This window comes from Gymnoscopelus braueri, assembly GCF_963280865.1.
Source record: "Gymnoscopelus braueri genome assembly, chromosome: 7".
Classification (NCBI taxonomy): Eukaryota; Metazoa; Chordata; class Actinopteri; order Myctophiformes; family Myctophidae; genus Gymnoscopelus; species Gymnoscopelus braueri.
Window position 1 is genome coordinate 43,567,150 of NC_137608.1, and position 27,003 is coordinate 43,594,152.

Genomic DNA, 27,003 nt, shown 5'->3' on the forward strand with positions numbered 1-27,003 from the left:
CACACACACACACACACACACACACACACACACACACACACACACACACACACACACACACACACACACACACTGTGCAAAGGTATGAATATGACTATACTTGGTTAGATAGTTCAAGGAAATAGCAGACATTTTTATTTTGTGGTTGTTTGCAGTTGATCTCTGGCATTATTACCTGAATAATTTAGGCATCTAGCAAATTGAATTTGCACTAATTACATTTCATTCAACAGGATATGCTGTAAAAACGTGTCTGTGATATTCTTTCAAGTAAACCACCCTTTGGCTTTGGCTATAGAGCACCCAATGGTGATGAGCCAGTCCATGGAAATGTAGGGTTTCAAAGGAAGCCCTCTGCACGTTTCTGGCTGCAATCACAGAGACACTGTTGAAGCAACTGGCTTTCTGAATGTGCCAATTATTCCTCCGTGTTTCACTTTGAGGTTTGGGTTTATCTCTTTCACAGCGCTGTACAAGTCTTCAAAATCCTGATTCACAGTGATGTCCTAGGAAGAGACGGGGAGGGATATGATGGGTAAAATTGAATGACTTGTATAGCAAGAGTGTATATTCTGCTGTCGGGCAGAAACCTTGTACTGCATATCCATGCTTGAACTTTTTTTTTCTTTTTTTCGTAAATTATTGCCCCACTTCATCACTCAAAAGTAGCAAAAATAGCTGATCTACAAGCTCACAATGTGACGCGATGCGACGCGTTGAGCTTGTAGATCTGCTTTTTTTTACCATTTTTGATTCTATCTGTGGGTTTTATAAATATCGAATTAATGACAAGTATTAACAAGAGCTTGTGACTAAATGATAACTACATTGTATCAATGTTTTCATTCATAGAAAAGCAACAGTTTTGGACATAAATGGTTTCCACCCGACAGCGACGGTATGCAGAAAATGATAGATGGGTCACATGATGGCGTACTGAGAAGACGAGAGTCTCCATGGCCGACTCTGGGTTTCCCTGTAGAGACTTGAGGATCCCATAACAGCCGGCACTCAGAATGGGATTCCGACCCATCTGGCAAAAGAGAAATATATAAAACCCAATTACAAATGCATGCCGAGGCATGTCAAAATACCATATAGACATTAGACAACTGTAATTGTGTGCCTTAATTTCAATTTCCACAAATTGACCTGTTCATATACAGATAAGCTGTCAAATTCTACGTATATTCAACCCTGGTAAACTATTAACCACTTATATGTCATTGACTGACATATAATATATGACCCCCCCAGGGTCTACTAGGTCCCCACCTTTTTTCTATCTACACAAAATCCTTTCACCGAAAATTGCCATTGGCTATTTTCACCAAATGTTCGCCACAGAATAAGGAGGGACGCATGGGTTCATGTGGTTAAATGTTGCTGTAAATGGTTGATTAGTGTGCATAAGTTTATGCAGTCCTTTCATGTGCAAGTCTCTGTGAACCGTGCTTATATGTTGACATTAAAAAGCAGTGCAATGATTCATCTATTTATGTTTTATCAATGCATGCCCCCTGTTGACTTCCTAAACATGAGTCAGTCTCCTCCCGAACAGCTTACGTTGAGGGATTTAATCGTCTTGTTTACTCCGAGGCCCATGGCAAGGCGGATAGCTCCTTCAGGGGGTATGCGATTGTTGCTGTGATGACAAACAAACAATAACAGCAAAAATACAACGGGTAACTGGAGTGTGGAGCAAGCAATCTCCAAAGGTGTTTTTAGATGATATTATTCAAAGCAATTTGGCTTTGGGAGTTCTGATGCAAACTTTGCTTTGCCTGAGACTCTAGTTTTGTACTTTGAGATTGCATGAATCATCACCATCCATTTAAGATGCAGGTGCAGAGTTTCAACTAAGATTGTTTTGTCGAACCTTTTTGCCTCATTTGTATGACCAAACAAGGTAAAAGATGGCATACTTGCCATTTCTGCCTGATGAAGGGAGGTCCAGGCAAGAGAAGCAACCTTTGCCCTCTCTGAACTCAAAAGATTCTGTAACATGATTACCAGATCACAGATAACAAAGGTATGTACCGTACTTTATATTCAGCTCTTCAAGGACGTTGTTCTCTTTGAGTGCCTCTCCTAAAGCGACGGCCCCTTCTCTCCCCATGCCATTATATGACAAATCCAGTGACCTGAGGAATATGTTTGCCTGGAACACAGGAATGCAAGTGTAATTTGCTAAACCGTCATTAAGAAAGCAGACGCTAGGCCGTCTCTCTTGTGCAGTAACAAATAAAGACTTGGGATATTCTCTAACCAGATTAAGTGAGGAGTAAGGAAACAGATCCGATTACAGAAAGCCAGAGGTATGGATCTGACATTAATAAGGCTCTGGGTCCCATATCTATCCAGCCTATCAGAGCAGCCTGCCATGCTCTATGTCTCCTGGACCACGTCAGTCATTAAGATGGTAAAGGCCAAACTGATTGTACTTCAGCACCGCCGCTCTTAGATGCTTGATAAATACCAGACGTGGCCTTTTCAAAGATTTAAACGTTGCTTCTGTTCTTTTTTACTGATCCCATTGGCAAAACAAAGCATTTTGTGTGTATGCTATTCTGTATATTCATGTACAGTATTCATGTATAGAAGTGCTACTGTATGTGTATTGTGATATCACTTGTAGCTAGGGGTGTGCCGATACACTAATTTCACGAAACGATACGATACGGTATTGGGCTCACAACTTCGATACGATTTCGATACGTTACGATACGCACTTTTTTATTATGAAAATATATGGGGGAGAAAAAAAGCAAATGCAAACAAATTATTACGACATGCAAACTTTGAATCCAAATAGGGCAATAGTGTGACACCTGACCCGAAAAACAACAACATGTTGTCACCCTTTTCACCTCGGGGCTGTTTGCATGCCTGATTATTATTATTGTAAAAAATAAAAATAAATACAAAATAAATTTCCAAAACGATACATATCGTCACGAAAACGTATCGCGATATATCGCGGGACGATATATCGGCACACCCCTACTTGTAGCCTATATGTATCACCTAATAACTAAGAGAATTTGAATGCAACTGGATTTGCATCCTGTTACTTTCACTGTTGTGCGCTTTGAAAGATGGATAAAGAAACTGAGAAAGTCATATCTGATCCGAAGCGCCGTAGCGAGAAATGTGAGCACAAATGGCCGTCACGCTCCTCAAACAAGATAAAACGTTTCCTTTCTGTCTGATACAAGTGTGGTTTAAAGGAAAGTAGAAACATCCGTCTTCTTTGAATTGATTTAATCTGTGATGTGATTACCAAGATTACCCGGGTCGGTGCTTCTACCATTTAGCCTAATTCATACAAGTGACAGTGTCACTTGCTGAAAAGTTACACCGTCAAGCGATCTGTGATGGAGTATGAATTTGGCTTTTGTGTTATGATCAAACGTGGATGTCCAAGTGAGTTACCCCGAGGCCCTTGGCCAGCAGCACGGCTCCTCTGCCTCGTAATGTGTTCCAGGCCAGACTCAGTGATCTCAGCCCAGTGTTTTCACACAGGCAGTCCCCTAGTTTCTCCCCTGAGAAAACAAACAAACAAACAAACAAGGAAAAAAATACACACATGTCAACATTTACCATAATGCAGCTTTGTAAGGACAAGGACATCATCAAATCTAAAATATTATGGGTTATTGCTGTGATGGTGACAGGACCCTTCATTTAGTATGCAAAATCTCAGATGCCAGATGGCCTGGTGGCCTGAATAGAATCTTTGTGACAGGTGCGTTGGTGGAGTATGAACGAAGAATAAAAAACACCTGCACACTGTCTTGCTCAATAATAATTTAAAAAAAATGAATTTCCTCCACTCTTTTACACCTGTAAATGTGTGACGTGTGAGAAATATAGGTGATTCTAAATGGGCTTGTTTTGGTCAAGGACCTGAGAAGGTCTTTTACTTAAACATTGCAATTAAACATTTTCTTTATCAAGCAAATTAAAGCAGTCTACAAGCATTTTCTAATTATTTGAAAGGAAGCACACTAATTTGTACAGTTAAAGGAGAGATCCGGACATTTTAAGTGTTATCTTTGATGTGTCGCTAATCACTCACCATCATTGAAATGGACGTTGAGTTATTCCAAAGAGTCGCCTGTCGTGCAGTCTGGCGACCCCCTCCGTGGCATAATGGGAGCCCGTGTAAGAGTGAAAATCGTCTATTATAATCGATGCAAAGTTCGTTTTTTCTCTACTACTGCTCATTGTGGAGTCTCATGATACTCAAACATGCACTGAAAGTCGCGCACGAACTATCGTTCGTGCAGAACTAGACGACGCTGGTTGCTTGTTTCTTCCACAGACGCCAGGTTCTGTGAGAGAAACAAGCAACCAGCGTCGTCTCGCCAGACTGCACGACAGGCGACTCTCTGGAATAACTCAACGTCCATTTCAATGATGGTGAGTGATTAGCGACACATCAAAGATAACACTTAAAATGTCCGGATCTCTCCTTTAAGTGTAAGTGTAAGCCACTAAGGATCTATTTTTACATTTTTAATGAATGAATTATTACGTTTTACTGCGATACTTACCCATGATCAGCCTCTGAAAGTAACATGTATATTCCCTCCCATCTACCCATCTATATTCCCCTGAGTTCCCAGCAATGTATATTTCAATGTATGACAGTGCTGTTGAGCGAGGAGACCCGGGGGGAAGGAAGAGAAACAAGAGATGGCCCCGTCAACTCATCCACAGAGATAAGATTTCTAACTCGGCTTTGTGAGAACGCAATAATGCCAAAGCTGGAATCTCATAAAATGCCAGTGTGTTATATCGGTGTACTTAACTCACAAGAGGCCTGTATGCAAGAGTGCACCCAAACCACATGTGGATATCCTTTGATATTTCTACAGTGGGAGAGAGCTGAAATAAATTAAATGCGCGTATGAATCATAGCCGCGCACACAGAGATGAGACGAGATTGTCACTCTTGCAGTAGAGCGTTATTTCCAATTACCTGCATCATACACCCACACAATAAAATCTTCAGTCTTAATATATCCATTTATAACTCTGAGAGTACAAATGGTACCAGATGTATTTGGTTCCATTTGCATACGCTCTTGAGTTCAATTACACTGAGGATTTTACTGTGCACTGCCTCCTGGCCTATCACTCTAACATAAGGTACCTGTCACAAAGCTCATCCACATGATAATTGACAGACGTTTTAATTAAGGCACATATCCTTGACCTTTGAATGCCACAATCTTCTACACGAGTCCTCCGACTGGCTTGCATGAAGAATAGGGCCTATAGTCGCTAATCCATTACTTGCGTCGTGCAAGAGAATGGGGTTGGGGAGTGTGTGTGTGTGTGTGTGCGTGTGCGTGTGCGTGTGCGTGTGCGTGTGCGTGTGCGTGTGCGTGTGCGTGTGTGTGTGTGGGAGGTGGAATGGGAGGACCGTGGGTGGGAACAAGGTGTCGTGGGGATTACACATGCATGCATGAGCACAGTCTTATTACCAGAGTTACTCCCAGTGTTCGTGCCATGGATTTCTCTACTCTCTTGGGTACCACTGCAAGTGTACCATGTAAAGATGGCTGATATACAAAGTCCTGTATACAATAATTCTATTTAATAGTAATATAGATGATGTATCTACAGTAAGCTTTGTTATTTAGACAAATTGACTCCTTGGTCCTGAGGGGTAATTTCTTTCCCCAGACCTTCCGATTAGGTAATTACTTTACACAGAAGCCCAGTGGGTATAGCAGACAAACATGCAGCTGTTGTATGTCTGACCCTCAATGTTTTCTGCCTGAACGGGGCAACTAACTGAACGTACGTAGTACAAATAGAGATAGGCAGTATATGAATTAAATGTATCTGAAATACAGTACATACAACGGTTACCTTAACATGTACAGGCAAAGTCTCAATTCATGCATCTCATCGGTCAAAGGAAAATACATATTTTGGAGAAAAAAAAACAAGGCTCTATAAATCCTATACAGTATGTTTTGCCCAGTTATTGCAGGCATATTGTTCATGTGGTATTGCCTGTTTTTGTTTAGTTTAGAAGTAAATGTCTCAAGCTGAGAGAAGAACAACAGAGGAGATAAGAGGTGCTCTTACTTGCTGACAGTTACAGTTCAGTCAGTTAAGCCTTACAATGATAAGGATCTTGTGGCCACATCTTATAGTAAATTCCATGAACCCTGGTCAACAAACGCCAAGTTAAGTGGTCGAAGAAAGTTGAGTGCTAAGAAAACAACGAATGCTACAAAGTAACTAGGATACCTGGTAAACCTATTTTCTGTCTAAATAACAAGCTGTTTGTAAGTAAATGTGCATATGTGAGCAACATGCATCTACTGTCCTGTTTTTCTGGACCGGATTGATCCCACAGGAGGGATCAATAAAGATTGATCAACCTACTTACCTATACGTAACTTGTCTGTCTGTCTGTCTGTCTGTCTGTCTGTCTGTCTGTCTGTCATTTTTCCCTAGAGAACAATAGTTCAACTTGCTGTATTTGCTGTGTTTTCTGAAGCGTAACGTTAAATTATTGATGAAAAGGAAGCCCTTAGGCTAACTCCCAGCACACTCCGGACGAGCATGGACATGATTAAAAAAGCCTTTAACGTCTCAGGGCATGTAGCTAAAATAAAAGCATTTAAAAAGCCAGTCTAAAGACGCCGACCGGTTTCGACCTGCGTGGGCCTTCCCTCGGGCGTGACTAAAAGGAAAAGTCACATTAAATTATTGTTTTCAAATGGTAAATGACCAATTAGAAAACAACAGAAAGCACCGTAGATCAAAGAGAGCTGTCATTTGCTCCTTATTCTCCTCACAAGCAACAAGAAAAACAGCCACAGAGATGTTCTCACTGTGGTCAGTGGTGGACAGTAACAACATACTTTTACTTGAGTAATGTACTTAAAATTTCATTTTTGGAGTATCTGTACTTTACTTAAGTATTTGTATTTTTGGATACTCTCCACCAAAGGAAAATATTGCACTTTTGACTCCAATACATTTCTAGGAATGGATACATTATGAAAACCACTTAAGCCCTATTTCAAATATAATGGAAATAGCAGATCTACAAGCTCATAATGTGTCCCATCACTACATGTTGTGAGCTTTTAGTTCTGCTATTTTCACTAATACTGTATTTATTTATTTTATTCATCTATTATTTTATTATTATTATTATTATTATTATTTTATTATTTTACAAGAAATCTTTGAACAATTCTGGAAAAACTTGAATTTTGGGTGGAAATGACAAAATGTGTAGACAGCAATGCACTGATATTAAAAGGAATATGTACTTTGTAATTTGTACTTTTGAATACTTATCTTAAAGTATCTTTAAAAGCAAGTATTCCAGTACTACAACTCAAGTACAAATTTGACTTATATTTGACCAGGAGTATCTACAATACTGTGACTGGTAACACTTCGTCATAAGTAATTAACGCTTAATTAACACTTAATTCATGATTAACTCATACATTAATTCATCATGAATTGTGAAATTTGTGTCAGATCCTGTGTCTATAGTTGAGACATGACCTTTGACACAATCTAAATGTCTCAATAGAAGAGCAGGGACAAAATACAACCATCCCAATTGTATAAGTTATATTGTTCTGTATTAACATACTCTACCATACAGATTGGACAAAATTACATATTATCTATTAGAAAAAAGTAACAGTATCATTATGTAATAATGACATTATTTAAGTAATTATGACGTAACCAACGTTAACTCTTTGACTGCCAGAGTATTTTCATAAAGTACTCCCCCAGTGCCAGCAATTTTCGTGTTTTTTTATTTTTATATTTTGAATTTTTCTCATGAAAATAATTTAAGGGGACATAATGTAAAGACCCAGCACAAATCCGCCACTAGAGTGCAGCACATGACAGCTAGATCAGGTCGTTGGGTCTCTCTCAGCCTTCTTGATAGATTAGACAGAGAAAAACATGAAAACGGAAGTGACGTCGTCCCAGATTGTTTTGATCGCCAAAATGCCGTCGTGATACACGACGGCGATGACTGATCGTCACCCAGACCATAGATTATAGAAGAGAAACTGTCCGTTTGTCCGTCATACCGTGTGAAAGACCGTTTATTTACCTATTTTGGACGAAAATGACTGGGGAAAAGAATCAAAAACCGGAAACGGAATCCAGGTCATGAAACCGGATGCAGATGTCCGTGAAGTAAGTGGAACTCGAGAATAACATTGAATATTAAGCAGCATAGCGCAATCAGAGATTAAACAATGAACGCGCGTCCAGCGCGTCGAGCGCGTCGACGGCCAACTGGACAAAGTAGCACTTGACGCGTTATCGCGTCGTCCGCAGTCAAAGAGTTAATGTATCATTAGTTAAGGGTGGGTTTGTAGATATTTTTTCCCCAGTGGCTTCTATGCCCAGGATGAGTGCTCATAGACGGGGCAAAATTAGCGAGGAGAGTCGGTCTTTGGTACTGGCTGTTCCAAAACTTCCGTGTGGGGTGCATGACTGTGTGTTAAGCTCAGTGAATGAATGAATGTGCCTCTTAAGACGAAGTGTTACCCTGGTGGTTCTGGTTCCACTACCTGCTGCATCTCCCATGGTGTTGTGACTGAGGTCCAAGCTCTGCAGTTTGGTGTTGGTGGTGAGGGCCCGGGCCAGGTGCTGAGCAGCCTGGCTGTTCAGATGGTTCCCAGACAGGTTGAGAGCCACCAGGGTGGTGTTTTCTTGTAGCATGATGGCCACAGCCCTGGCCCCGTGTTCCCCCAGTCTGTTGTCTGACAGGTCCACCTCTGGGATGAGGAACAAACACAGAAGTGTGTACAAATGGAATCAATTGGACCCCCCTACGACATTAAAGGATTAAAGGATTAATCCTGTGTACATTCCGGGTCAAGGGTCAGGTGTGGTACAAATGAAATGGAGCCAAATGGATCTCGCATCAGATTTGTTGTTCAAACTTTTGTATGTTTTTTTTTTGTTCCATCAGGATAATTCATATTTGCTGGCTATCTCATCAGTACTCATCGTGTAAACATTGAACCCTTTTGTGGTCCCATTAAAAAGAGAAAGAAAGAAATTAGAGTCTGCGTCTCGCGGCTCAGAAATGTCACAATTAGCATAGTACTTAATTAGTGAGCAATCCTGTATATGCGAAATTATGTCAACCCAAGTGTGCCTGCGCACGTCTCATGTTTCACAGGAATCTCCCTGTAGGTTACTCTAACATATATGTATAATCATCGCCTTCAGGCAGGAACCTTGTATATCCAAAATCATTACTTTTCAGTAAATGGAAAAAAGAACCTATGTCCCAATGGATACAATGTAGTTATTTTTTCATTATGAGCTCTTTGAACAAATTTGCATTAGTTTAAAAATGTATAAAAGCGAAAGACAGATTTAACCACTTTCACATTAAACATTTAAAAGCTGGAGATCAATGTTTCTGCCCGACAGCAACGAAATATGACTGACAGTCAGGGGTCATCATCACCATGCCCTCTTGTGATGGTCATCCATCAAACTTTATTTTTGCTAAGGACATACAAAATGGGCGAATTTCTGCATTCATTAAATCAGTGTCCAACCTAGTGTGAAGAAAACGTCAGTCACTGTGTATTGGCTGCATTCAGGCATTAATGCACCATGGTCCAAGTTTGGGATTTCAATTATTGGGTCTCATCATCACAGTCAGTTCTTTTATCAAACATTTGCCACGGACATAGACAGGTCTTACCAAGTCCATTTTTGTCAGTGTACTGATGACCCCTGCTGACAGTCAGTGAGTGTTAAATGGGGGACTCCAGGTTGTAACAGTGGCACACAATGGGGGTATGAGTGTGCTGGGTGGCAGAGAGGAGCTGAACGTGAAAGACAGATAGGAGACAGGGAGTGTCCAGTACAATCACCTGTAATGTAACAGTTCTCCTTTAACATCTCAGCCATGGCTGCCCCGCCCGCTCCTTCCATCCAATTATCTCTCAGGTTGAGCCTCTGGATGCAAGTGTTGGTTACCAGGGGAACTGCCAGAGCTGTGGTGCCCTGCAGACAAGCACACACGCACGCACGCACACACGCCAAGGTTATTATAGGTAAAACTAACTTTGAAAACTATGTGAAACAAATAAACAAACATTTTTAGAATAGAATAAAAACAAAACTTTACTTCCCGAAGCTTTATTTATAACACTATAACTAAAGCAAACCAAAGATGGTTGGTTGGAGGCCTTCCGCTCCGCATCAGGCTTCAATATATGTCTTGTCTTAGCCGTTCTAAAATCCACGGTAAACCATGGCCTCTTGTGGCTTACTGCTTTAACTCTCTCAGTGCCAAGAGTATTTTCATAAAGTACTCCCCCAGTGCCAGAAATTTGCGTTTTTATATTTTTTTTAATTTTGTAATTTTTCATTCAAATAAATAATCTGATTGGGTTTTTAAACCCATAATACAGTTCTACCAGTAGAGAGCAACAAATCGACACATTGATGACCTCGCTGGCTCACTCGCCCCCTCCAAAACAGGCTCACGTCACATCCGGTCATAACCGGATGTTGACATTTTCGACAATCGTTGATCGGGCTAAATTACGATGCGATACACGACTACGATGACTGATCGTCACCCAGACCAAAGAGAGTAGACGTGGACCTCTCCGTTCGTTTTTTATACCATGTGAAAAACCGTGACTTTCCCTATTCTGGCCAAAAATGACCGCGGGAAAAAAAATTAGAACCGGAAACGGAATCTGCGTCATGAAACCGGAACCCAATGAGTCTGAAGGAGTCAGGAAGCGAAAGTGATCATGAAAAATAAACAGAATAGCGCGACCACAGTCAAAAGTAAAAACTCGGGATTTCTCGTGCTGGCACGGAGGGTACTCGGGAAAAACTCGGGATATCTCGGGGCGTGGCACTGAGAGAGTTAATATGCAATCCCTACCCACGAGTGGTCATTGATTTGAGCCGGAACAATGAAAGCAATGACGAGAAAGTCATGGAATGGCCTTCATTTATTTCACTCGCAGGCATATGAGTGAAAAACAGGCATAAGACCATAAAGGTTTTATCATTCAGAAAGGGGACCTTGGCTTTACCTGGGGCCCAAGGCCACGGTGCATCATGGACAACTCTGTGTTTTGCGTGGACCGCAGGAAGTACGAGGCGGGCACCACTTGTAAAACTCTGCACGCTTCCACGTAGCGGGACTGTCCTGTAGGGTCGTACGCCTCCCGCATATCTGTAAATGAAGTAAACATCAGCCAATGTGTGTTATGCACTACCAAATACCAATACTTCCTAAGAGAGCGAGAGAAAAACAAGTTTTGGCGTTTTCCTCAGACGAGGGCTCTATTCGCGTTTCCATTGGAAAATGTCCCTCCGGTTTGTTCCACCGTGTCTGAGGAGCTCATTCATACCAGATGGTTTTCACTTCTGGCAAAAAAAACGGAAAGCGTGATACAAAGGCTGAGATGGAGTCATTAAGATGCAGGGCTCCACATGTGTGGGCGACAGTGCGTAGGTGTTTCTATTTTGTTTCACAATTCTGTTCCCTCCCTTTTCACCAATCATTCGGAGACCCTGTAGACAGAAGGCGGCAAAAGCAGAGAGAGAGGCAGAGGGAGAGGAAAAGCGAGAGAGAGGCAGAGAGAGTGAGGGGGTAACGATTAAAACTGAGAGACGTGCGTTTGCAAAGCGTGTGCCAGTTGGAACTGGATCAACAGTGGAGGGCCAATGAGTTTTACTCTCGTAACCAGGGGCTCTTATGCAAGGTGATGCTGGAGAGTTTGTAAAAAGCCGGGAGGTCTGTGGGGTGGACGAAAGTGTTCGAGTCAAATGCATGACTCACGTCGGTAAGCCATTTCTCTCTCGGCTGTCAAAAAAAAAAGACAGAGATGGGAGATTGTCGGGCGCTTAGCTCTCTGACGCCCTTTATCACAACGTCTAACGATGTCGCCCACCCTTCCACGCCTCCCGCCCTCCTTTTTCATTATCGACTCTCCCCCACCTTCCAGCTCCAGGTCGGTGTCATAGTCCTCGTCTGCGATGACACACTCCAGCTCCTCTCCTTCACTGTTCACTCCTTTCTCCTCTTCCCCCTTCCCTCTTTCAGCGCCGTCAAGCACCGCCTCCTCAGGGCTCGCGCGTCGGGCAATCGGCCCACGTGAGTCGACCCCTGCGCGGGAAACTGTCCACTGGAAAGAGAGGAGAGAAAAGGCTTCAGGACAAATTGGTCATAGCTGGCTGTTATTCATTTATTAATTTGCTCCCAATTTTAGTCATCGCCAACTTCCCCCATGTGCACTGCTGTGTCCTGTCACTGCCAACCGTTCTTATCGCTGCCTTTTCTTGCAGCGAGAGCAGCATGCTACCTCCATGACTCTGGTGGGGAAAGGATTATGGTCGCGATCAGGGGCGTCATTTGGGAATTAGGCAATTGCCAACCCCTAGCGTTCGCATTTAACCTCAATTTCAATTATTTTATGCATATTTTCTCCATCTCTGAACCTATTTTGCTGATTAATCTGTTTTTAATCGGCACTGAGTGCCGATTAAAAACACAACAATCGGCACTGAGTGCCGATCTTAAAATAGTAGATCTACACGTTTTGCTAGGGCTTAAGCCGCCACCTTTTTAGCTGAAATGATGCCTTTGGTCACTATGTGTATGGAACACATCGTTCAAGGTTTGTACCACACAGGACCCCTGCCTGCATACATTATTCTTTTTCCACCTACCCCGAGTCACACATTTCTGTGAACTGACTACATAAAAGTGCAATTAAAACAGACTTTCAAGGTGAGGCTCAAAGTAGCCTGTGTTTAATGAATGCACAGGAGAACAGAGGGGTCAAAAGTTTGATCCATAAAAGGAAAATAATCAAGTCTTTAGTCTGTGCTGGTGAATTGCCTCAAGCAAGGAAAGAGCGGCCGTGCGTATAGAATCATGGTTAAAGGCCACTTTTCTAAAGCTGTGAGTCCCTGCGTGCCTTGACTCTTGACAGACCTTCCTCTTCCGTCTTTGTACACAGTAAAATCATCAGTGTTAATTTACCTAGGAGTTGAATTAACACTAAGGATTTTACCGTGTAGTCAGTGTAGTCTTACGAAAGGAGAGAAATGTGTTAAAGGTACTGACTGTAGGGTGTTTGTTGTGAATTTAGTTGACCAAGCATGTGGTCCTTAAAAGTCTCTCTCTGACTAAGGGTGGGGCAGTAGCAGACAACAAGTTCTCAAGTTTATTACACACATAGAGAATATACACATGATGTGACCAGAAGATATGAGACAAGGACAAAAATAGTAAGTACATTTTGTTGATTGCCATGGCATCAAGTGTATCAGTATGTGCCTACGCAGATGACAGTGACACACACACACACACACACACACACACACACACACACACACACACACACACACACACACACACACACACACACACACACACACACACACACACACACACACACACACACACACACACACACACACACACACAGAGAGAGAGAGAGAGAGAGAATTGCCTACCTGGTTGCCCACGCTGCTTAAATCTTTCCCAGGTGTGCTTGGGGGTCTGCTGTCTCTCCCTCCCAGCAGCTCCTTCTCACCCTCCGTCTCAGCGTCGCCATCCTCCAGCACAGAGGGCAACAGGGTCTCCTTGGCCAGCTTCTTCCCATGGACCATAGCTTCAGTGCTGTGGACTCAACTTGGGAAGGGTGTATTAGTGACACTTGGATGTGACTTTTATCTAGGTTCACTTTTGTAAGAAGTGTGTGAGTGAGAGTGTGTGTGTGAGTGTGCTCTGGGTAAAATCAGTGCACTGGACTTCCCCACAACCAATCTTGCTTTGTGGGAGGGTCAAACCCATATTTTTTTTTAAATGCCAAACAAATTGGCTTATTGGAGAAGCAGCTGCCTCACTTCCTGGTGCCCAGGAGCCAATAGGATCTGTATAGTGTTCGGTTGACTTGCTGTGTTGACACGTTACCATGGAGCTGAGTTGAAGTGTCTGTGTTTCTAGGTGACTGGCTCTCAAACCTTTCCATGTCATGGACCCCCAAATGAACATGTATTTGGACACAGAGCCCCCATCTGAACATATTTCATGCAAGATTTGTGCTGTGATTTTTCTTTCCAAATAAATATGAAATAAAATTCAAGATCTTTTTAAACTAGCCAATGTGCAGTAGGCCTATAGAGTAAAGTGGTTAAACAGATTTTGGTGCTATATTAACTTATTTACTGTAGCTAGGGACCCCCTGGAACCCCCTCAAGGGTCCCTGGGGGTCTCCAGACCACTGCCTTCACTCTGCTGAGAGGACAAGCGCAATAAGCACAAGCTGTTGGGTTGGTTTTGAAAACTAAACTAATTGATTCGAATGAATCAATTCGGTTTTTTTCTCCAAAGAATCGATCATCGATTTTTATAAATAGTTGATTTTGAGGGAAAAAATAATTGTAGCTTTTTATAAAAATCTTTGAAAAAGCAGATCTAAAAGCTCACAACATGCCACAGCAACATGTGTTGCTTGTAGATCTGCTAATTTTGCGCTATACCATTGGGCAATGAAGAATAAAATTGAAAAAGTTATCTAGAATAATCACTAACAAAATAATCAATAGTTGCAGCCCTACAAGTATTTGCTACTTTCTCCAAAACAATTCAACGACAAAAAAGTCATCAAATACTTTTTTTTTAATGTAAATGCTTCTTTTTATTAGTAAGTAAATGCGAAGTCCTTGCAGCTGATGCATTAACATGGAATATGCGTGATCCGTTACACAACAAAGATCCTTGTAGCAGAGGCTGTTTGGGTCAGAGGCTGTTCATAGCAGCAGCGATACATACACTGAGAAAAAACAAACAAAAAAAACTTCCAACACTTTTGCTATCCAGGCCTCTTTAAAATCACTTACCCTGATCTATAGTTTGTATCACTGTGAAACACAGCCGATCTACAAGCTCACAATGAGTTGCATCGCTTGTAGATCTGCTTTTCCCACTATGTGACACAGGCTTACGTTGGGGCTATAATTATTGAGCAAGCAATTTTTAAGAATGTTCGCCTATGACATGCCCAAAATAGGGACGCCAGGGTTAACGTGGTAAAAGCCTGGACGCACTCGCAATACAGTCTTAACTGAATGACAGTGCTGGTAAATAAACAGGAGACACAAAAACACCATGCATCAATTCATTGCTGCTGTTTATTTGAGATACACCATAGAATAGGCCTTTGTTCTTTTATATATCAAGCAAAAAAAGACATAATACCCATTTATATAATCAAAATACATTCTTAGAAAAGGTTGAAGTGGTACTCTTCTTATATACTTTGAATATATATATATGTATATACAGTATATATATGTATAAGATATATACTGTATAGAAGCTGTATCTTGATTTCTTTTCGTCGTGCTGCACATTTTACATCACAGAGTTATATCGACGGCTCTTTGATTCAATTTCAAATAAACCTGTGCAAACAAATGATTTGGCGGTAACATTCATCCAGAAGGAATTACAATGGGGGTCAATGGGAATCCCCCATTTCTCCCAGTGACATATTCTCTGCATTGAGAATGCATTACTGTTTCATCGTGCCGATAGCCATTTTTTATTTGTCTCCCAAGACCAGGAAAAGTGAAAGAAACGACACTGAAGTTATAAAGAACAAAGCTGCAGGAGAGTTGGATGATAAACTATCCATGATCTAAAACTAATTTGGATAAACAAACAGAACTAAAATATTGTCCTTGCATGTATCTACATCGCAGTGCTGACCTGCTGGAGCACTGCAAACCCATGCTCTTCATTTGATGGCAGGCAGTGGCCTCTTGCCTCCCATTTAGCCTACAAGACAATGGAAGTGATCAACACTAAAAGCAACGTGTGCAAAGTTTCCTGTCATTAGTATGCCATCTGAAGTTTTATATACTGTATGCAGACTGAGTAGGCTTATTGTACTGTGTAGCGTTAAGGTTACTGTGTGCATGATTCGTTGTGCAAAGACTGCATGCTTATATTCACATGGAACCAGTGTGTAAAACAAAAAAAAATCAGAGCAGTGTGAACTGATGAGATAATTTGCAGAATAAGATATAAACATTGTGCAGAGCGTAACTGGCTGCACTCGTGGCGACACCCACTCATGTACGGCACATACGTGCACCGATGTACGCCAATGCTACTTAACAAAGCCTCAGGTCACAGTGAAAGGGTGGTGGAGGACAGACAAGCCACAGCATTAAGAGTCATGCACAGAGGAGATACATGTGAAGTGTAAGCCGCTAAACCAAAATGAGAGAGATAGGATTGAGGAATAGAAGTTTTAAATTTAAGGCAATCTACGTAGATGACAGCAAGGACTTGTACAAACAAAGGCAAATACATTGGATGGCTCTAGTTGGATTTGTGGGAAAGCTCAGATTTTTTATCTCTTTACGATCCAGGTTCTATGTATCTTCTCACTGACGTCAACGCGACAGAGAAACTGAATCCGAGATTAAAAAAATCGATCTTTAATGCCTATGTAAATGCTGGTAATGATGATGCGTCAAGAACAAACGACAGTTTTACCCTTTCTTTCAGTTAATCCACATTTTCCTAGTAATCTCTTTCCCTCATCCACTTTATGTATATCTATCAAACCAACATCAGACACGGTTGTCACTGGTTACAGCAGCCAAGCAATAGAAAGGCAGTCACATGATAAAGCGTACTCTCTTTTTCTAATCCACGAGATGCAGCTCGGAGCCCTCGAGAGAAAAGCATTTTGCATTTAGATCCTGGTTACGAAACACACCGACACAAATTCAAGATTTCCCTGAGTGGCAGTTGCCCGACGCATTCCTTCCTACGCGACTGCCCCCAGTTCGGCCACCGCACCAACAGGGGGAATCAAACCTGGCAACAGTGTCACGAGTGGATGGATAGGCTAAGAAGATACAACCGACAGCAACGCGGATGGATTTTGACGGACCATCAGTCTGCTTTGTCATTTATTTTGGAAAAAAGCCTATCAATGTGCCAAATATGTTACCCACTTAAGCCCTAATACACTAGTCGAGTAGCGAAAATTGACGATCTACAAGATCACATCATGATGTGACGCGTTGAGCTTATAGATTATGCTATTTTGATTTTTTTTTTTTTGCTTTTATGACATGCCCAAAATAGGGATGCCGGGTTGAAAGTGGTTGAGTGACAATTTGTCTCACTTTCTTGTTCAATGCCTCCGTTTTTCCACTTGCTTTCTCACGTCTGGGATATTAGCCCCAACATTTTCAAACAGTCGCAAATACTGTTTTTTTATGGAGTTGAAAACGGCTGCGCGTGATATTAATTAATTAATTTTGTACTCAGAAGTAGTTTGCCCATTTTGCTATGGCAAATATTAAACTTCAATAAAAGCACATTGATTGGAACATTAAAGAACACAGTACATTACAATATATGTCTTGACTATAGTTTTGTGTTGGTCATGCATTCACATTGAGGCAGGCCATAATACAGGGTGCACACATCATGAGTTAAAATGATCAATTGTTTTTTTTTGTCTTTGTTTTGTTTCAAAAGTATCATTAACAAGCAGAAAACAATCTCAAAGAACAAAAACATTTCCAACTTGCTACAGACAAATTGCAGAGCCAAACAAAAAAACGTTATAAAAACAAAAAGTTCATTTTTTTTACAGTACAAAAATTGGCACAGTATTCTCGAACCAGCACTGCTGTTTCTTTCGGACCGGATGACGTCAGAAATCCCCAACTCACTGGACCTATGAACAGAATACCCTGAGAGAGAGAGAGAGAGAGAGAGAGAGAGAGAGAGAGAGAGAGAGAGAGAGAGAGAGAAAGAACAGAAAGTCTTTCATACATATACTCAGTATGAAAGCTGTAAGCTTAGCTCTCATGACAAGTGCAAACTCTATAGAAGAGTCTCATAGATTCATTCATACATTAATGTTTTGATACGCATTCATTCATATTTGACGTTTGATTTTTCTCCCTGCTCTCACTCCAGTTCCTCCTTTTTCTTCATCTCAGCTCTATTTGGCGCAGAGGGTTGCGAGAAATAATTTCACCCATTTACACCTGTCAACCTGTGATGTGACAATAAACTGATTCTGATTCATGCATTATGTTGGCACTTAATGAGCCATAATTGCTGCCTGAGGTTCTCGCGTAGCTCTCATGACAAGTGCAAACTGTATATAAGAGTCAGCTCAAATAACAGTGGAAACAAGCACAGAAAAAGAAGGCAGTCGCTCGCTTTGACTCTAATCCTGATACTTAGCACTGCAGGCTCTTTTGAAAAAGAAAATCTATGGTTACACATTTCCGCATTTTTTGGGGTTGAAACCACGGGTGACGTCTTATCTGTGTTTCCAACACTACAGGTCCTTCCTTCAGTGTAGAGCTTAACAAAAATAATAAACAAATAAACATAGAAAATGCTAATGGGGCTGCAGAACACACTGAAGACAAAGCAATGGCAGAAAGCACTCACTCGTCCGAGTCTTTAGAGTCTTTTTTGCTGCTCTCCTCAATGTTGGCAATGGATTCAGAACGCAGTCGGTTGGTGACCTCATATGTGCGCAGCGTGACACCAAATATGTCCTCATGGTAGCGTCCATCATCCTGGTGGTGGGAGGTGGAGGTGCAGAGAGGGGGGAAAGGTGAATGGCATGGTTGCTTTGAACTAGGTAAAACTAGGTAAGAACTAGATAAAAAAAAACATTCGTTTTCAAATTACAATTCAATTGTTTCAGACTACCATTGTATATTATGATTCTGACTTGCTTTGACTGTACAAAATAAAAATACATTTTCATAACCTCAGACGTTTGTATTTATTCTTCTTATTTATTCTTCCTTTCACCTTAAAATATCCGCACAGATACAGACATATGATGTCATGCACTATAATAATGTCAGCAGTCGCGAATAGCTTACAGTCATATTTGTGTGTTCAGTGAGGTGCAGATAGAACTTCTACCCTTTCCTCTAACTAAAAAAAGTGTATGTACCAAATTGACAAGACGGCAGTGTATTGAAGCGCTTGGCCAAGTGCTTGGTTAAGTGTGGAACCCCCATTCTCTTCTCTCATTGACGTAGAGAAGCCAGTGGGTGATAATGTGTTGACAGTGACGGCAGCCAGCATACGGTGGACATCTTTCATGCCTACATGACACATCATTGTGCGATGGAGTAACTCAAGCCTTACTCTGAGTTTGCTGATGAAGAAGCTGGCGTCCTCCAGGCTTATGTTACCCTGCACCTTGATGATCTGCTGGATCGTCTTCAGGACGTCATCCGCCATGGTCACGTCCCCGCACACGTAGATGTGTCCCCCCTCGTCCCTCAGGCAGTGGTACATCCTCTCTGACAGCTGCTCGCGCAGCACGTCCTGGACATATTTCTGACGGAGGTGGCAGGAGGTAACAGCGAGCGAGACAGAGTGCATGGGCATTAAGCGTGAGCAAAGAGAAAGGAGAGGAGATGACAGACAAGGCAAGAAAGAAGAGGGGGAGTGGGGGACAAAGAGTGAGAATCAAACACCGTGAGGTGAAATTGCACCTTGCATGGAGCTGTTCACTTTTGAGCTGAACATCTGCATTTTGTCTTTGGCACCTGAGCCAAAGACTAGTATACATTGGCGGTTTTCTAGCTCTGTGGACTGTACTTTCTCACTGGCCTTGTTAAATAAAGAAATAGGAGGAACGGTATAGCATGACAATGAAGGTTAAAACAACTGACAAAAAAGCCAGTGATAAACACAGTTAAAAAGATATGAGGCCATTAAATGGAAAAAGATAATGAATATCAAGTGATAACACTTGACTAACTCATATCTACTGTATGCGGGGATGCTGTGTCCTGTTCATACGAGTACGTTCTGTAGCATTTAGAGTATTCTAAAGATCTGTGACAAACCCAGTCATCCGTTGATTTGTTGTGGTACCTTTGGCATGCCGGGCTCTCTTGAGTAGGCTGTATAGAGTCCCCTGAACACCTTCTTGTTCAGGGCATCGACGCACTCGTCCTTGTAGATGTGGTCCGTCTCAGACTGGCGGCAGCCAAACACCAGATACAGGGGACTCGTCTCAATCCCTGAGGAAGGGACATACCTCGACTTTACTTTGCTGAATGGTACAGCAACAATGAGTTAACTTACAGTGTCTTGTTTAACTATGGCCTGAGATCGTGCCTCAGATTTAATCAGAATACTATTGTTACACAATTATGCACACTGTACTTTAGCAGCGCTTTGCACTTCATCTCGGGTATGATTTTAATCAACCACATCATGCATAGTGTTATAAAATCCTTTTACGAGTCACATGTGTATTTCACATGAACCTCTCTGTGAGGTGACAATAGGTAGGACTAGTCTCTGAAAGTGCAGCAGACCAACCCTTTTCCCGCTCAAAGAGTTTCTGTTGCCAGAAGCTTCTGAAGGGAGCGATGCCTGTTCCTGGCCCAATCAGGAAGCAGGGGGACTTGTTCTCCTTGGGAAGTTGGAACGACGCCGCCCTAGAAGAATCAACATAACTGACTTTAGCCAAATAAACCTTCAATTATTGATGATGCTAATGAAAAGAAAATAATCGGTTTAATTAACAGAACTGACTGAAATAGGAAATTGAAATCAATCGCATAATGACAAACCACACAACACAGCACTTGCCGTTAAAATATAGATTGTTGGATATATATTCTTAAGAGAAACAAGTTTACCCTCTGACGAAACACGGCACCATCTCGTCCTTCTTTATTCTGTTGAGCCAGGATGAACACACTCCATAGTGTTCGGGACCCTCTCCATCTAAATGACAGTTATCAAACGGGATATTTAGACTTCCTGACTCCTCCCATTTGCACCCTTTAAATTAGTGGTTCTCAAACTTTTTGACATCATTACGAAATTATATATTTGGTCACGGACCAAAAATATAGATAAATGTCCACATTTTCTCAAGATTGTTTTGAAAATAGCAGATCTACAAGCTCACAACACGTCACACACGCTGTGAGCTTGTAGATGGGCTATTTTCAAATAGCCGATGAGGGTTGAAGTGGTTAAATCAATTTTGCTGGGGACACCCTGGAACACAGGTAGACTACCCACAACGCAATTTTCAAGGGCAAGGGCATGTTTCTCCGCTGCAGAGGAAATAACTGTAATTCAACTACTTATAGTCATCAGTGCACACTCATGGGCATGCACGCATATTGAATAAGAGGAAAGAGGGGAAAATGAAGAAAAATTATAGTTGCAGTGAGTTGCAGCTGGTGATGTTTGCTCACTACTTGGTAGTCTAAGGGCTTGGAAGCTGTTAAGTACAGCATATTAGATGTATGCTGTAGATGTGAAAGCCTCGTCAAACCGTACTGTATGTGCTAACGTAAACACTTGAGAGAGAGAGCCAGCATAGAAAACACCATTTAGAACAAAGTGGTATGTACCTACAGCACAGTGTTTTGGGGATAAAAACAAATATATATATATGAAATTGGACCAAATCCTTCTGGCAAAACACAGTCAACAGAAATTCCCCAGATACTGTACTTCCAATTGCAGGTTTCATGATGTTGGCCCTATGGAGCAGACTGGTGTTCCAAGATAACTTTCAAGCCTAGGAGTCCTCTGAACCACCAGAATATTTCCTCAGAAAGGCTGACTCATTTGACTTTTTCAGTCATCAGTGGCGACTTTCAAGCAGTGACATCAAAAGAACCACTGTGCGGGTACTAGGTACCCCCGTCTGCCAGCAAAAATAAATAAATAAAAAAATCACTCATGATTTAAATTTAAATTACATTTTAAAAACTGTGCTCTATGCCATCGGCCATGCTCGAGCTTAATTGTCGTGCTAATGGAATGTCGAGAATACAGCCATTTGAGGCCTCCCTGTTGGAACCTGACAGGGAGGCCAGACAAACAGAATTAATTGCTCCTCAAGGCCTTGAAAAAAATGAAAAAGTCTCAAGCAAGCAAACTTCTTTAATGGGAACACCTAGTCACATCCCCTGTCAATCAGTCACAGTTAAAGGCATTTTACCTACGTAGCACTTTAAATAAGAAGGAGGAGAGTGCTTGTATTCGAGTGGCTCTTGAATGGGTCACGGCGCCCCAGGAAGGCCTGTCACAATTATTACATAATCGCCTAATCGCTATTTTTTGCAAAATCGTCATAATCGTTTGCATGCTGAAATATGTTCATACTTTTTCCAACATTTTCAAATAGAGTGGAAATAGCAGATCTACAGGCTCACTACAGCTTGTAGATCAGCTATTTCCACTTTCCAACAAATATTGAGTGTATAATTATTAAATATTTTGTCATTGTCAGATCATTTCTTTGTATATTTAAGTTATTTGTCATATCTGCCCTGTGCAATTTTTGTTTACCAAGCCAAAAAGAAATCGAGCGTTCCTGCTCCCTCCACCTCCCCAGCCTCCTCCTGTGGTGTGCCATCTAAGTTAAATGTATGATTCTGTGGGTTGTGCTGTGTATTTGTATGACAATTCATCGTCTAAGTAAAACGTCATGATCGTTGACAGCCCTATAGCCCCAGCATTGAGGCAGTGCGTACGGTATAGCGTTGGTTCTCAAAGTGAGGTCCGGGGACCCCCAGGGGTCCTTGGGGGGGATCCAGGGGGTCTGCAGCTAAATGATAGGTAGGAACCAAATTGACCCTTATGGGTCTGTAACTCAGAGAGTGTACAAATGGAACCAAATGGACCCTAACGGGTCCATTTGGTTCCATTTGTACACTCTCAGAGTTATATTAACATTGATTTTACAATATAAATTGGGGTCCCAGAGATAGAAATGCCATTAAATGGGGTCCGTAGCCTAATGCCTGTCAAACTGGGGGTCTTTGAAATGGTTGAAAATCACTGCTAGAGCTGTACAAATCTTGTCTTATGGGGGTCCACGGGCTAAATAAGTGTCAATTTGGGGGTCCTTGACATGAGAAAGTTTGAGAACCACTGCGGTATAGTACCTCGGGTTCGGTAGGAGACCACGGCCACGGTGAGGTGGACCTCGTTGGGATGCGCGTCCAGTGACGAGCTGATGGAGTAGTAGCGAGGCTGCAGCAGAGGCAGCTGAGTGAGCAGCAGGGTGGTTGGCATCTGGACGGACGGGAACTCCTCCAGCACCTCCACAATCGTGGAGTTGTTGTACCACTTCCACTGCTCATACTCCTGCAGGCCCTGGGGGGGGGGGTCAAGGAGGAAGGGTGGTTGCAGGGGTGTCACTTGGTCTCACAGGGGACATTCTGCATAATGAGTACTTTTTCTTTTGGTACTTTGAGTATGCCCAAGTAAATTTTGAATGCCAAACTTTTACTTGTAAGTGACTATTTCTACATTGTGGTATTGATACTTTTACTAAAGCAAAACATGTGAGTACTTCTTCAACCACTGATTTTAGCAGTGCTACATACAGTATGTCACACAGGCTTTCAGGTGGTAAAGCTCATCTTTCATAGTTCCATGACAAATTCAGAGAATAAACAACTTTTTCCTCACAAAAAAAACTAAACCAAACAATGTGCCAATTTTTCTAAACTTGCAACAAGTTCTACACAAGAGCACGGCCCACGAGAGAGCACGGAGAAGGAACGCTAATGATTGAGCTGAATGCTAAATGAATTACCTTACTGAGGAGCTCTAGTTTCTCCTTTTGTTTCTCATCTGTTGCCAGGTTAGCAAACTGCTGCAGCAGCACAGGGCTGGGTGGGGAGGTGATGTCCAGGAAGTCCTTGAAGGCTAGGAATATGGTGGTGGCAGGGATACGACTTTCCGGTGACCAGTTACTGATCGTACCTGTAGTGGCAGAAGAACATGAAGGTAGTTTATTACACCACGTGGTTCTCAAAGTGGATTCCAGGGACTCTCTGGGTTCCTTTAGGGGGTATTAAATTGACCCTTACAAGTCTGTAACTCTGACAGTATACAAATGGAACCGAATGGACCCTAACGGGTCCATTCGGTTCCATTTGTATACTGTCAGAGTTAGACCTGAAGCCGATTCTACATGTCTCCTAAATCTCAACAGTATTCTGAAAAACCTATGTTTCTATATCAGTGGTGCTCAATCTTTTTCATGTCAAGGACCCCCAGAATTATATGTATTTGGCCGCGGACCCCCATCAAAATATTTTGTTCCAGGGACCCCCAGAAGCAAAGATTTGAGTTAAAAATGTTCACTGTAAAAAAATATATATTCAGAAGATTTGCACACATTTTCACGATTTTTCAAAAATAGCAGATCTACAAGCTCATAGCGCGGCACTCGGTATATATATATAGAGCTTGTATATCTGCTATTTTTGAATAGCCCAAAGTGTAAAATAATGCTTTTTAGCTCAAATCTAAAAATGACACAGTTCCAGGTCTTAATGGGTTAAGGGGAGACCTTGAAATTTAAAGGTTTGAGAACCACTGTATTACACAGCTAATTGCTTGATTCTTGCTTGCTTAATGCTTGATTATGATTGGCCAATCACTGAATTCATCGGTCTGTTACTTTTGAATACTGACAGCTGAACTCAATGACAGACCGCTGTCTTAGTTATCAAAGACTAGAGCACCTGGCTCATTTCAATCTGCGTTGCTTGGTTTTGTGCCGTACACAACATTGGCAGCTATCCTCCTATAATTTGACAAACCTCTGTCTGTAGTGCGTGGTGTCATGGTGAAGCCCGGTTCTCCTCAGTGGCTGGAGCAATTGCTCTGAATTTGCACACAGCCATTGACCATTACCATCTGAACGCAACTGCGAAGCCCGTTTCTCAATTTCATCAAATCTCAGCTTATTATTAGCGTTTATGTGTCAAACAATGGGACTTCACACTGCGCAGGGTTGCCAGGTTCAGCGCGAGAAACAAGCAGCAAGGCGCGGGGGGGGGGACGCGCGACAGGACGTGCAATAACCCCACGTTTGCAACTACTTCCGCCTGCGCACTTCACCGGATATGGTCTATGTAAACAAACACACAATGTCAATTACAGCTAAACAGTGTTGGAAAAAGTCCAATATTAAAAATGTACTTGAGTAAAAGTACAAAAGTATCGGTATCAAAATATACTTACCAAAGTAAAGGTACTCATTGTGCAGAATGTCCCATTTCACAACTTCAAAATGTATAAAAAATATTTTTAAAATAGCCGATCTACAAGCTCACAATGCGTCACATCGCGACGCGTTGTGATCTTGTAGATCTGCTATTTTCAAATGGCCGAAATATATATGGGGCTGAAGTGTGATTTGTAATAATAATACAAATCTGCAAAGTAACTAGTAACTAAAGTTTTCACATAATTGTAGTGGGGTAAAAGTACAGATATAGTGGGGTAGAAGTAAAACAATTGAAAATGTTAAATACTGAAGAAAGTGTGTACTTAAGTACAGTACTTGAGCACATGTACAGTACTAAGTTACTTTACACCACTGCCAAACAGACACATTACCCACCCAATGCAGTGTTCCTCTCCTCCAGGAACTCCAATTGGAAGATTTGATCAGGGGGTGGACCATCCTCCAGCTTCTTTATGAGAGCCGTCACCAGTTCCACTTGGTTGCTAGCGAAGACGCCCACATGGTCACCGGGCAGGTATTTCAGGCCCTCGTGGTTATTTGTGTTGAGCCGAATGAACACAGTGGTACGACTGTGAAAGAGTAGAGGGGTGAATAGTGACACGCCATTTACAGTCCCTTCCAGATTGCTATTCACCTGTTTCCTAGGCCTGTCGATTTCATTGGATATCATTGGTCATCTGACCAGTTTCATTGGATTTCATTGGATCAAATCGACAGGAAGTGATGCCCACACAGCCTAGGAAACAGGTTAATAGTGCTTGCCAACGCATAGGTATAGAAACCTAGATACCTCATTGGCCTCTGCAGTTCATTGTAACGACTGGTATCTCAATACAAGGCTCTTCCGCAGGGCTGTTTGACTACTGACCAATCACATCGTGTTAACTACTGGCCAATCACAGCGCGTCCAACTGACTAGTTGCTGCGCGGCTGCCTCTTAAGAAAAGACCCGCCCCACCTGCCTCTGATTGGCCTACCGAACGCCCCCTTCTGTGACGCACACGGAAGTTTCCAGCTTGCCCTGCTGAAGCGGAAGGAAGTGGAAGGCTAGCCCAAGCCTTATACAGTATGGGCTAGCCCTGCGGAACAAGGAAGCGCGCCCGAGATACGAACGCTTCAGAGCCGAAGGAGGCGTCTACCTTTATATGTCTATGTGCCAACGTGCCGTCACCACGGGGGGGGGGGCGTGGCATAGTAGCTGCAGACATACTGGTGGGGGACAATGTTAAGACAACCTGGCTGTTTATACCCCACAAAGATGTCCGCCGCTACCAAATGACACTTGTTGACACCCCTTCAGGATTTTTGGTACGCACTATAAAGCGCTATTTGATAAATAATGTCACACAATTTTCTGTTTAGCGTAACCAACTCAATTTCTTTGTGTTCGTTGGAATTTCTTCACATAATGAAAATGTTTAAATCCCAGTCCCATGAAAAAATAAACTTACTCAGATTTAGGACTCTGCAAATTTAGAGATTCGACCATCTTGGCGCCGTACACCTTCTTCTTGTGAATTGCGAACAATGCTGTTGGCGGTCACATTCACAGTTATCACGTTAAGCCTCGTATTCTAACCTCAAGATGTATTTGCCTGAAAATCTAGTAATCAATGGGGTGTATAGTGGCTTTGTCATCACTGGGCCAGTGAGTACCTTCCGTGAGGACCGGGGCCTCTGTGACGTAGGTCAGGCGGAACTTGTCCTTCTTCCAGCTGCGGTCATTGACGATCAAGGAGTTGTTTGCTTGGTCCATGTTCACGTCTATGACACAGAACACCTCACAGGCCGCCTTTGACATGCAACAAAAGTAAGCCATGGAAAAGATGAGTGTGCTGTAAAAAAAAGAAGTGTAAAAACACAGAACTTCCCC

At 42.1% G+C, this 27,003-nt stretch overlaps 2 protein-coding genes across 2 annotated transcripts in view; both read right to left on the minus strand.

Moving 5' to 3' along the window:
- Window positions 1–374: 374 nt before the first annotated feature.
- Window positions 375–13,692, minus strand: lrrc74b (leucine rich repeat containing 74B; the record flags this gene model as incomplete). Its single annotated transcript, XM_080433632.1, has 10 exons — window positions 375–506; window positions 938–1,033; window positions 1,567–1,645; window positions 2,046–2,161; window positions 3,436–3,545; window positions 8,592–8,798; window positions 9,918–10,050; window positions 11,103–11,245; window positions 12,014–12,200; window positions 13,537–13,692. 10 exons carry the CDS (start codon window positions 13,690–13,692, stop codon window positions 375–377), a joined length of 1,359 nt encoding a protein of 452 aa, XP_080289758.1.
- Window positions 13,693–17,701: 4,009 nt separating this feature from the next.
- nos1 (nitric oxide synthase 1 (neuronal)) overlaps window positions 17,702–27,003 on the minus strand; it is a 41,174-nt gene continuing 31,872 nt past the window's right edge. The window contains exons 20-30 of the mRNA XM_080433633.1: window positions 26,787–26,922; window positions 26,582–26,660; window positions 25,506–25,699; window positions 23,685–23,854; window positions 23,029–23,239; window positions 20,755–20,842; window positions 20,432–20,550; window positions 19,979–20,127; window positions 19,241–19,435; window positions 18,524–18,654; window positions 17,702–17,808 (exon numbers count right to left, since the gene is read on the minus strand). Coding sequence (XP_080289759.1) covers window positions 17,793–17,808; window positions 18,524–18,654; window positions 19,241–19,435; window positions 19,979–20,127; window positions 20,432–20,550; window positions 20,755–20,842; window positions 23,029–23,239; window positions 23,685–23,854; window positions 25,506–25,699; window positions 26,582–26,660; window positions 26,787–26,922 — 1,488 coding nt within the window. The 3' untranslated portion in view covers window positions 17,702–17,792. The remainder of the gene's footprint in view (window positions 17,809–18,523; window positions 18,655–19,240; window positions 19,436–19,978; window positions 20,128–20,431; window positions 20,551–20,754; window positions 20,843–23,028; window positions 23,240–23,684; window positions 23,855–25,505; window positions 25,700–26,581; window positions 26,661–26,786; window positions 26,923–27,003) is intronic.